This window comes from Haliaeetus albicilla, chromosome 14 (assembly GCF_947461875.1).
Source record: "Haliaeetus albicilla chromosome 14, bHalAlb1.1, whole genome shotgun sequence".
Classification (NCBI taxonomy): Eukaryota; Metazoa; Chordata; class Aves; order Accipitriformes; family Accipitridae; genus Haliaeetus; species Haliaeetus albicilla.
The window spans coordinates 29,545,669-29,558,287 of record NC_091496.1 but is presented as its reverse complement, the minus strand read 5'-3'; the positions used below and the strand labels follow the sequence as shown (position 1 = coordinate 29,558,287).

The 12,619-nt window shown below is 41.5% G+C and overlaps 1 protein-coding gene across 1 annotated transcript in view; it reads right to left on the bottom strand.

Moving 5' to 3' along the window:
• The window catches only part of SAMTOR (S-adenosylmethionine sensor upstream of mTORC1), a 37,587-nt gene extending 29,078 nt beyond the window's left edge, over positions 1–8,509 (bottom strand). Inside the window, exon 1 of the mRNA XM_069802118.1 lies at positions 8,216–8,509. Coding sequence (XP_069658219.1) covers positions 8,216–8,492 — 277 coding nt within the window. The 5' untranslated portion in view covers positions 8,493–8,509. The remainder of the gene's footprint in view (positions 1–8,215) is intronic.
• Between the last annotated feature and the right edge of the window lie 4,110 nt (positions 8,510–12,619).

The following is a 12,619-nucleotide window of genomic DNA, read 5'->3' as shown; positions in this document are numbered from 1 at the left end:
GCCAAATCATACCCAAATGTAACCACAGAGTAATCAGCAGTTGCTGAATCCTGTCACACAGGGAACAGGTCAGGCATGTAGAAGTTATTTTTAAATGATCCTAATTACAAGATAGTTTTAATTGTGGGTAACAGCAATAGAGACCTAACGTTACCTGTAAGTTTCAACAACTGAAAATATTTTTAATAAAAAAGAAAGAATCATACAAGCTCAGGAATAACTCCCCTCATTCCACATTTATTTACAAGATCTCATCAAAGGTCCCCGGCACAGCTTGAGAAGACCAGGTTTGCCGTTCTTGGTGGAACAATTCCACACCATAACTCTTCTCTCCAGGCAGTCTGGTTTTAAGAACAAAAATCCAGCCTTCTTCCATCCTATTGTCTTTTTTATTTTTAAAAGACATTTCTTTATAGAGTGTTAAATGGAACTGTCATTTAAGGTATGTTTATGAAATAAATAGAAAAATTAGTCAATTATTCTTCAACTTCTGATGGAACAAACCATATCAATTGGTATTTTAAACAAAACACAACCCTCTGTATATAGAAGAAACAGAGCTCAGTTTTGCTAAAGGCAATATTTTTCATTTTGGAATGTGATAAAACCCCAAACAACTCATTCAAATCATTCTGTTTTATCAAGCAATAAAACAGCTAAGTCATATAGAGTTAAAAGTGCTATCTGCACCCATGAGAGAAGTTTTGTAATTACTATTTTCCTTAATTCCATCAGTGCTCTTCAGAAAAACAGTGCAGTCATCTCTGACAATCTCAAAAACAAGTACAAAATACTTCATCCATCACTGAACAAGATCTTGCATCCCAAAACTTAACTGACACTAAGTGCACTTAAACTTCAGGTAGAAGCAATGTGGGTTTAGATCTTAATCAACAACTCACCCCAAAAGCAACAGGTTTTTAACACTTGAGAAAAACTGGAGTTAGAACAGCCATTATTTCCTTTTAGAAAACTACAATTTTCTGATATCAAAGTAGCTGTAATTGAAAAAAGAAAAAACACCAAACAAGGGTTTAAGGGTTTGAAGTCTTCGTTACCTACATGCTGATATAAATTGGTAACGTAAAAAACCAGATTCAATCCACTCCCTTTTCAATACTTCTATTTAACAGCACATTGCCTTCTTACGTACACCTTTGATGGCTCTGGTAGAAGAGAAAATAAGCTCAATACATTGACTAACAATGAAAGACGGAAGCAGAAGTGACATGTTCATATTCGTACAATAGTTATTAATAAAGATTTTTGAATTGCTCATTGTAAAAAGCAAACCTATCCCCACAATTAACAAGTGTCCATGACAATGCTGGATAACTTCAGATGACAGGCTGCTGGCCATAGCAATGCCTAGCAAGATCTTTGAGCTTTCTTTTTTGTTGTTGATGGCAATGCACTGCAAAATGAAAAAAACCCATCTCATTTTTAGCCTCTTAAGACCGCCTCTCACTTACTTGCTGGAAACAGTAAACTAGCTTCTACAACATTCTAAACAGTAAATGGGAAAAGCAACCCTGCACTGTCCACTAGGCTAAAGTTGAAATCAAATTCCTATGAATAGCTGACAAAACTTCCCCATTAACAGTGACTGGTCAGCTGAAGTTTAGCTGTACTACTAAATGTCTGGATACTGTGGCAATGATTAATAAAATTAATTACATGAGGAATATCATCTAATACTATGCTATTTACAACTTTCAGTGTATACAAGATAAACTAGAAACTTACTGAACATCTGTCTTACTAAAACACCATATCCAGTATTTTTTTGAAAGACAAAATTAGGTATTTTTGGCCCCACTGTTTTCCAGTTTTACAGGTCTAAATACTGACCATGAACTTCAACGTGGAAAAAGTTCAAGCAGTCAGAGCTAATGTTTTTCTTCTCTTGTCTGACTAGTGTTTGCTCTACAGTTCTTGGGATTTACCTGAAATATTTCACAATAAAATCTTAACAACAACAAAAAAGTGCAAGCATCTCATTTTCTCTATCTCAACATCAAAGTTCCTCCCTTTTACTCACATAGAAAGGATTCATTTGACCAAATGATTTTTATGTCTGATCTGTCAGGTAAACTTCATATCTATCTGTTTACACTAAATAGACTCCCAGGGTACAATTCATCTGCTATTTAAAGCATCTTACTGGGGGCCAGCTTATATCACCCTGAAGAATGATCTATGTCTCCGATCTGCTATAAATCTCTGATGGCTGTCACACAAACAGTGGGGAGCCTATTTGTGGTGGTTTAAGCAATTACTGCCCCCAGGTGTTGGATCTACTCTATTGGAAATTATCACCCCTCTCTCCTCTTCCCCAAACCCGACTTTCTGGGATGGACTGTGCTGCACCTTAGTGACACCAATGCAGAGATGAACACATCAATAGAAACTACTGATTTTGGTAGATTTGTGCAAAAGCAGTAGCAAAAATCAGAAGCAGCTGAGGCACAGATACAGATTCATTACTTTGATCCTGCAAGAGGAACACCATCTTCCCCACCAAGGCAATAAAGGAGCAGGGAAGGAGGTTACATATAGCTGTTTGTTCAGCAGATGCAAGTCTGTGCTGTAGCCAGCAGGTTTTCAAAATTTGTGGGCTAACTAAATGATACCAATGATTAAAACCCCCAAACTGTAAAATATTATGGGATTTCTAATGAAAGTTTCACTATTAAACTGTGGTATGTAAACTGTAAGGGCAATTGTATCTTAATGTTCATGTCATAAAACTGCATCAATTTTATTTTAATTTTAATGAAACGGAATTTAGTTTCTATTGCTTGCAAATGTGACAGTTAATACTGCAAAATGTCTCCCTCTTCCAAGAAATTAATGCATGTGGGGAAAGACAAATGGAGATCTTGAAAACTTAGGTTTACACTAAACCACTTATATTTAACAAAAAGGAGTAACTGTTAACTTACCATGTAGAGTTTGGTGACAAAGTTTTCCTGTCCTGTGAAAAATGCCACTATTTCAAAATGTTTCCTGTTTCACATCAGGAAGAACTTAAGCTCTCTCAAGGTTTTTCATGAAAAACATGAGAGAGGAAGAGATCATAAAGCAACTGACTTCAGAATGACACTTTTCTCACATGAATGTCTAAACCACTTACCTACTCAGGCTACTTATTATCGTCGGGCAGGGTCCTGTAAATTCTTCCTAACTTTCTGGATTTGAAAAACCTCTTAATGAAGTTATTACCATTTCTTTGAAGTTTCAACAAATCTTTCTTTTAAGGAATCAAACTGGCACCTAGAAATGCTTCTATCAGCTTCTGTGATACAGTGACTAGTATCAGGACAAATACCAGTTCTGTGTGATTCTAAGCCTGAACAGCCTTAACAGGTGTATGGAAGGAGAAATGAAATGGTTTAGCGAACACACAGCAAAATATTTCATAAAATACCTTTACAGATATCTCAGCAAATTTTTTCCACTTGTACTCAATAAGGGATTTCCAGGGAGATGTAGAGGGTCCAGACTACATACAAAACCATCTATAACTGAGGGTCATGCTGTGCAGAAAACGTTTACTTGATAAATACAGCTTTGCATGACTACAAAGGTAATCAACAACTTGGAGAAAAAAAGGCTGCCTCTGTATCAGCGGAAGGGGGTTTTATCACAGTAAAAATTAAACCTACTTGGCTGCTATAAGCAACTGGAAACAAACAAACTAATACCACATAGCAGATGTCCAATAGATCATGTTTAGTTCCCTATAAACCACTAAATCTGCTTTTACAAGCCTGTCAGGCTTGACAGACATCAGGATACATGCAATATACACAACACACATGCATATATGCAACTCATACAACATGCTCCAGCCCATGGCTTCAGGTGCCTAAGAGATGCATAGAGGAAAATCCTGTAAAATGTGGGGTCACCTATGGTACCAGGCAACTGAACCAAGAGCAAGAGACTAAACCAAACATTGATTTTTTTCCCCATCCCCATGTTGTAGTAGGCTAGTAGGAAAAATTCAGGTTTCATGAAAAACGCTAATTTCCATACTTTCAAGTGCTTGTGTCAAGCATGCAGGACCCTGAAGTTTCTCCTAGGTGAATAACGGAGCACTTGAGAGCTGTTTCAGCTTTTGGATTTTACCCTGGTGTGTAAGGTAATTAAGATTAAACTAATCCATTTTGGACAGGAAGCAGGAATAAAACTTCAGAAAAACACGAATCCTATGCTAATGACATACGCTCCTAAGTGAACACATTACATCTCACACCTCATTATGTTTTGTTCTCACTTAAGAATGTTTTCTTCATGAAGACAAAGTTTATAGGCTAACCTGAGGAATTTTTAGGAACCACTAGACTGGTTCACTGTTCACACTATCACTGCCTTAAAATAGTCTGAAATAACTTTGATTAGCTAATTTAGTTGACATTCACTCAGTGTGGACAAGGACCAATCACCTTAATTAAAAAAATACACATTTTTTTCTTCACACTAAAAAATCCACGCTCATTTGTTAAACTTCATTAAATCATTTTAAAATATATGACATACAGTAATGCCTTAGCATCCACGGGGTGGGGGGGGGGGGGAGTGTCCTATAATCACAAAATACCAAATCTGCCATAGCATTTATGATTACATGCTTCCCTTCCTTATTTCCTAATTAACAACAGGCAGGGCGTAAGAGGAAGGGAAGGAAACTGAAAAGGACAAAAAGAAAAGGAGATGAAAAAGGGAGAAAATATAAATATTCCTACCAGAAGTCACACTAGATTAGCAGTATCCCCAAAATAGGAAAAGGTTAGCACTAGCCATACAGTTAAAGTTGTTGAAGAAAACAACAAAAAAAATGCACTTCAATGCAAACTTAAAGTTTAAGCTGAACCATTCTGAACATGGTAAATGCTTGTCATAAATACACTGGCATGCTCTGGGACTATGATATGGCATGAGCCACAGCACAGAAGCACATACAAAATCCATCCACCGTACTTACAATTAAAAGTGGTTCAACAAAAGGAGAAATTAAAAAAGAAGCCAGGATTCAGCTTTGATGAACCTCAAGAGTTACAGTTTTTCACCAAGAAAAAAACATCAATCCTTTAGATGACATGATGCTGACTAAACTTTACTCTAGTAATTCCTTAGTAACTGCAAAAAAAATTGTTGATGCATCCCTAGTTAAGAAATACTGCTTTTGCACTTTGACAAGTATGCAACTTCTTCAGAAACATGTTAGCTTGCAGTTTTGAAGCGTATTGTCACTTTTCCACTGGCTCATCTTCAAAAAAGAGGGAAACCATTGTGGGAAATGAAACAAAATTATAACAATGGTGCCAGTTATAAGCAAGTCAGATAATACACTGGTTTGCCTTTTACAATTGCTCATTGAAACTCAAGGCTTGCTAACATCAGCAAGGCAAATGAATTCTCAAAGAAATCAGCTTATTGAAATCAAGCCTGTATAACTTCTATCAACAAACATCTCAGTGTCTCAAGGACATATCTACTTCCCTTCGACACTTCTAACAGAAGACAGTAACTTAAGATCATATTACAATACCAAGGGCTTTCTTAGACTTATCCATCCTGTGCAACATAATCATACAGCTTTCAGAAGGATACTCAACATGCTTTTTCCTCTACCAACAAATTTAATATGCAATTCTATTTTAGTATCGACAGACAAAGCACCAAAGTCCACGCAACAGCAATTCTAGTGCTGTTTGCTTATTTAGACAAAATGGAAACTAGCTTCATAGAACTCTAGCAAACGTGAGAAGAGGCAGAGTTAAAAAAGAAAAAAAATGACAAAACAAAAAAAAGACAATACAAGATTCTGGAATAATACAGATAGCTCTGTTTCTGCTTCATATGGAGGTGGGTGCACTGCACTGTGGAGACAGGAAGGTTTCCCTGTGTAACAAGCTGTAAGCATATAAGAAAGGATGCATTTTTTTACCTTTGCTTTTTCATACCCAAGTTATAATTCAATTTGTACTGAGAAATTACAGATTATTTGTTGCTTTTTTACTTCTCTTTAGCAAACCATCAACTCTTGATTTTGTCAGGGTAACATACTTGCCAGTCAGTGTCTCTGAGTATTAGAAAACAACAAAACAAAAAACAACCCAAGAAAAGATCCTTCAGAGGTCAAGCATGTGCTAGTATTACAATTTCAGAATGACATTAAAGGCACTTAGGAAGGAGATTCTCAGGCCTGTTTTTAGAAGCATAGAGAAATACAGGGAGAAAAGACTCCACAAATAAAATTCGGAAGTTGAAACAACCTAACATGAAGTACTATGACTGCTAATCACTAGTAGCTTGTAAAGACCACCTACTATTGGGTGAGTAGGTAATGGGTGGAGCTCTCCTTGTTGCATAGAGGTGATGCCATGAACTGTTTGGGTTTTAACTCCCTCCGTGAGAATATGTACATTGCTAATTTAGAGTGACTAGAAAAATCACTGTAAAGTTTTCACTAACACATGGTTTACAGGATGTATGAAGTAAGTTAAGAGTACTATTTGTTCTTTCATTTAACCAGTTACACTGAACTAAAGATAAAACGCAACTTAGCCTTGCATACTAACTTGCTCTTTGCTGAGAAGTAGGCTTACATAGATTTCCATGTAATTTAGGCTCTCATCTAAAAAAAATTCAGTTGTTACAGATACTGCTCACATTTTTTTAAAGTTAACAGTGCCAATGTTTGTCTGTCTCAATCTACAGGCACTCTGAAATAACAGAGAAATATGAGCTGCTCAAAGCTGGGCTCTTTTGCCAGGATTTGACTGTTAAAACCTACTATGTTCCTTCACCTAAACGTCAGGAGAACAAGGAGATCCTCCCTTCAGTTTTGGCTCACCAAGGCCAAAATAAACAGTGACTCTTGATCAGTGTGTACATAGGTAGATATCTGTGCCCAAATCCCATAGGCAGGCTGCCGGGGAGACTTCTGAAGTCCAGAAAGCAGAACGACCTTGTTACTTTAACAGAAGTGTCATATGCAGACGCAGAGAAGAAGCAACAACTAGTGCCTACAAGAGGAAGAGTTCTCATTTTATAAGTGTCCTTCTTGAGGTATGCACCAGGTCAGCAAAGAGCTGTGGTCTCACAGAAAGAATGAATGGATGAATTTTTTGTAACCTGTGTTATAAAGAAGATTGAACAGATCATTATAATCAATCTGAGGAGGCTACAAATTTCAGCAAACAAATCTTAACACTGACACTCATGTGAAAGCATTTCTGGGAGGTTTTAAGCATTCAGATACCACCCATAAGAACCTTGCATAAGGACGTTAATACTGATGACAAAGTAGATTTTTCAAGGACTCCGAGTAATTTATTTTATAACAGCTTTTCCCCTGCTCTTTTGCTTAGTGCTCCAGCCTGAACTATCCCTCCACGGCGGAAAGACAGGAGGCACAAAGAGTTCACAAAGACCCGTGCCCCTCCAGACCACCGTTCCATCTCTTCTGGCATTCATGACCTACCGTCCTCCCCACTCCCGCAGGTCCACAGCTCGGAAAACGCTGCCGTACGGCTCGGAAGCTGCCTGTGGGGAAAGGCCTCGCTGTAGCTACGAGCTACTAAACGTCAGACGGAGCCGGTAAGGTCGGTCCATACGGACCCCCTCCACACACGGGTGCAGCACAGATTTTCACCTCGCAGCGTTCATTATCCGTCCACACCGATCCTCCTCTCCGACGCCCCACAGGAAAAGCTCCTAGAGATGTGCCGTGACCCCTCCCGAGCCAGGATGGGGTCTCCGCTGCCAAGAGCCCACGGAAACCGGCAAAACCTCGGCAGCCCCGACCGGGGCTCCTCGGCGGGGCTGCGGCGGCCCCGGTCGCCCGGGCGGGAGCAGGAAGCGAGCCCGGAGCTGCTGCCGGAGCTGCTCCCAGCCACAACCCCCCCCCTCCTCCCCGACACACCCCCTTCGGCAGCGGTCCGCGGTCCAGCCGGCCCCCGCCGCTCCGCCAGCGGCTGGGGGGGGACGGACCCGACCGGGCCCCCCCGCCCGCGGGAGGACACCCCGATCCGCTCGGAGCTCCCCCCCCCGCCCCGGGGGCGGCTCCCCTCCTCCCGCCGCGGCACAGGCGGTGCCCCGCCGGCCCCCCGTCCCGTCCCGTCCCGTCCCGTCCCTTGCCGGCTCCGGCGGTGAGGGGAGCTGGGCGGCGCGGAGGTGGCGGCCCCCCCTCCCCCGCGGTTACCTTCCCGGTACTTCTTGCGCAGCCGCCGGTGGACGCTCTTCACCACCCCCGACAGCTTCTCCTGCTCCAGCTTCCGTTCCTGCTCCGGGGGGGGCGGCGGCGGCGGCAGGGGGGAGGCGGCGGCGGCAGCGGCGGCGCCGGCCCCACCGGGCCGGGGCCGGGACCGGGGCCGCGGCCGGTGCTGTGGAACGGCCTCCATGGTGTTGCCGCTGCTCGGCCGCGCGCAGCCCGGCTGAGGGGGAGGCGTGAGCGCCGGGCGCTGTGGCAGGGCGGGCATGCGCGCCCGGCCGCCCCCCCCCCCCCCCCCCTCAGCCGCCGCCGCGCCGCCGCGCGCGGCATGCCGGGAAATGGAGTCTTTCCTCAGCGGCCCCCGCCGCCTCAGCGGGGCGGCCGGCGGCTTCTGGCCTCTTCTCGGCCTTGAGGGCACCCCGGAGGTGTGGGCTCGGTTCTTTCCAGCGGAACTTTCCACACCCCGCAACTGGAGCGGGTCACCCTGCGGTGCGTGATAAACTAGTGGGAGGAATTAGGTGAAAAGCAGGGTAAGGGCGCAGGGGGAGCGGGGGCTACCCCGGTTTGATGTGGTACCCCAGAGACCCCCGTGAAGGATCGGGGTGTGAATCCCTCTGACGCAGGGTGGTAAAAACTGTTCCCCGCCTACAAAAGACCTTGCGGAAACAAAGTGAATTAGAAACAAGGTAAAGCGAACCTCCATAGGTTGGTGTCCGTGGTGTCGGTGCGGGCATTTGAAGAGGACAGTTTTGTACAGGCTTTTTTCCGTCTTCATGGCGCCGCTGGGCCCGTTTCTCGACAGAGGACAGCTTCTGACGTTACTTGGGTGGAAACACACCGCCGGAGTAGGAGCAACACCCGCAGCCTTACAAAACTGCCCCTTACGGGGAAGGCCTTCGTCTGCAGCTCTCTCTGCCCAGCTTCAACCTTTCACCAAACCCAAAGTACTTAAGTTCTCTCTTTCAGTCGTGGTTGGAAACAGGATAGACAAAACCAGTCCTCACAAGATCACGGCAGGGAAATCTGCCATGAAGTCCCTTGCTTGTTTGACTTGGCCAGAAGCAGCTAATTGTCTTCTCCAAAGGTGTTAAAAAACATTAAGGAGGTAATTGCGGCTACAATTGAATTGGTGACAAATCTGACTTGGGTAGGGTCAAGATTTCATCCTAATGAGAAGTCAGTGCCACATGCAACTTTATGCAGTGGGGTGCATAACAGGTCCTTATCAGCACCCTGTCAGTCCTGCCAAAAAGATATTACAGCTAATCACAGAGCACGGTGTTGTTCTGCTTTTCTGACAAACTTCTTTTTGAAGGTGCAATTATCAAGACAAAACAGTAATGTCCAAACAAAAGCTTTTCATCGTTATTGAGTGCAAAGACACCCCTTTTTCACTTCACTCTGAGCTATGCAGGCAAATACTGCATCGCACCCATCACCCTGAAAGTGAGTTGCACATTACACCTAAAGGTCCAGCTTTTTCAGTACTGTTACTTTTCAGTAAGTGCTTAAAAAACTTCAGTGTAGTTTGGATCTTCCATCACTATATTTACACACCATTATGTATTTCATTGTCAGAATATTTCAGTTTGTTTTTTTTCTCCAAATACAGGAGAATGATGGAAGAAGAATTTAATTTTTTGCTACTGACATCAGCACTAAGAAAGTGTAGTGACTGAGTTATTCTTTTAGCTACATTTTTCTTTTAATTTTGAAACTAAAAAAAAATGATCATGCATTAATGAAAAAAATACCAGTATATATTACTTTGACTTGGAAAACATCAGAAAATGAGCTTCTCATACAGATTATTGTATTTCATATTCACCAAACTGATCCAGGAAGTTAAATCTGAATTAGAAAGAAGACTTGGTGGTGGGGTTAATGATAGCTTTCTGAAATATTTCTATTTCTAGTTTTATATGCAAGCCCACATAAGAAGAATTAAGACAGTGTAAAAAGAGATTACACTGATAACTACTAGGAACCTTTTGATTAAGGGGGAGCCTACACGATGGTTAGTGTTCCTTCCACTTTCACATTGTGTAGGATTTGAGGAAGCACAGAATGAAGAGGAAAACTGTGAGCGGGTCTTTTTTATGCGGCATGTTACTAGGAGGGCATTGAGGGAGCCTTCTCAGAAGAGTAGGAGTACCAGAGTGACAGAAAAGAGATGGAGGCATTTGGAGGATGCCTAACAGATACTGCTGTGGCATCAACCTCCCCCCAGTCACGAGCCTCCAAGCTCAGAAGTGTAGGGTACACAGTCAAAATATGAGTGGATCTGTGATTTGGAAAATTGAAAGTCTGATTGTAGAATTGGAAAATCGGGGGAAGATTACACTTATGTGAAATATACTCTCTCATAATAATAATAAAACGTTACTATTTGAATTATGTTATCACTGTTGTTTTTCAGTTCTTAGGAATTCTTTCTAAAACTAACTGGGTTTAAATACAAAGAGGTTTTACTTTATTGTAATTATTTCAAAACTTACAGTATCAATATTAGGCATACTTTATTACTGTGACTTTACACTGTACAGTTTTTACATGGCTCTCCCTTTTTTATAAAAGTTAATGATGCTGTTGCTTTATATTTTCAATATTTCAATTATTTTCTGGTGTTTTAGAAATACGTAAACAAGGGAAAAAAATCCAGCTCAGTACTTTAATGCACAGACTGCTTTCCTACCTAGGTGTACAAGCTATTATTAAAAAATAAGAAATAGAGAAGTATCAAATTTTTAATGTAAGTGGTTCTATATGAAAATAGACCAAGGTATAAAACACATTCTTCCTTCTTAAAGAAGTAACTTAGAAGCTTAGTTTCAGTAAGCAAGTAAACAGCATTTACCAGATGTCAAGTTTTTCCAGTAACAAAAACGAAAGAATACTCGAGGAAGAGGCTTTCAGGATACACAGATACTTACCTCAGAATATGTGGTGAGAGTTGGCTCCCAGCGACGGACTCTGAATGCAAAGCGATCGAGGGAGGTGCTTCCCCAGAGTGCTGCATGGAGATACTGGGGTGTGATGGAGCAGGCGATTAAAGCAGGACCGGTTCTGGCAGGCCTGGAACTGATGACCCAGTCAAGGTGGAGAAAAAACATCTGTGCTCAATACATTTCTTGAACACGGTACGGGGAGAGTCAAGGAACAAATGAACATGAGCATAAATCTTGTGATTTTCCCTGAGGCACGAGAGCAGAAAGAGTGATAAGGATGCGTGCGCTTACTCCAAGGTGATAAGACAATAAACTACCTGTGTCCTGATGGGGACAATGGAGTTTGACCATCTGGGAAAGAATGGTTTTGAGCAGCTGGACTTACTATCTTGAATGTAGAAAATGGACAAACAATCCTCTGTGTATTAGTTACTTTCTTTAAAAAAAAAAAAAAGCCGATTTAGGGCAGACTAGAACAGTTGCTTTTGACATTTCTGCAATATTTCAGTGCCCATCACTTTTCATGAATAGTTTTAGAAACAAAAGTCTCAATTCACAGGCCGGAAGGAGAAATAACCCCAGCCCTTTCCAGTACTCAGGTGGCTAGAACATTCACTGAGGATGTGGGAAAACCAGTTCACATCCCTGCTCTGCCTGAGGGGATCTGAACCCACATCTTCACTATGAGATTACACAAAGTGGAAGTGCTCTTCCTTCCTGAGGGAAGGGTGACAGTAGCCTATATTTTCAGTCTTTCTCCCCAGGGAAACTGTGGAAGAAAAGTAACATAAAAACTTTCTGAACTGTACAAATCAGTGCTCTGCTTCCATCTCTATTTCAGTGGTACTTTTGACAATCAAGTCTTCTCAGCCTCTTCATCCCTTCTATCTTATAGATGGTGGTTGTTTGAAAAGGAACCAAAAAAATGACACAGCATCAAAGAGAAGAAACCTTTCTAGACAACACTCTCTCCAGTGTGATGACATGGTCATAAGAGTCTCTAATGCAATGTAATCTGCAAAAATATTACCAAAAGCAGGTAATGGTTTTAATGGAATACTGAAATACTGTGTTAACTTAAAAGGAATAAAAGGTTCTTTGTTAGATGTGGAACTGTTTTTGCTACGTGTATCCAAAGGGAAGACAAACAGGCAGCAATAGCATATTTAGTTTGAATTTATGATTTTTCTTTTTCATTAATTGTGGAATCCTAAGCGCCACAAAAATAAGATAATTTGATTTAAAAAGTAGGAGTCACATCCCTGAATTTGCACTGGCACAATGATTAAGAGCTGGTCCATTATTACATTTCTCCAGACTACACACTTTAGTAATTTAGTAATTAAAATTACATAGTAATTAAAACTGCTACCCCATAACAATAATTTTAAAACTACAGATCCTGGATTCCATTCCTGGAGGTTGACACCTCTAAAAGTAAATTTAC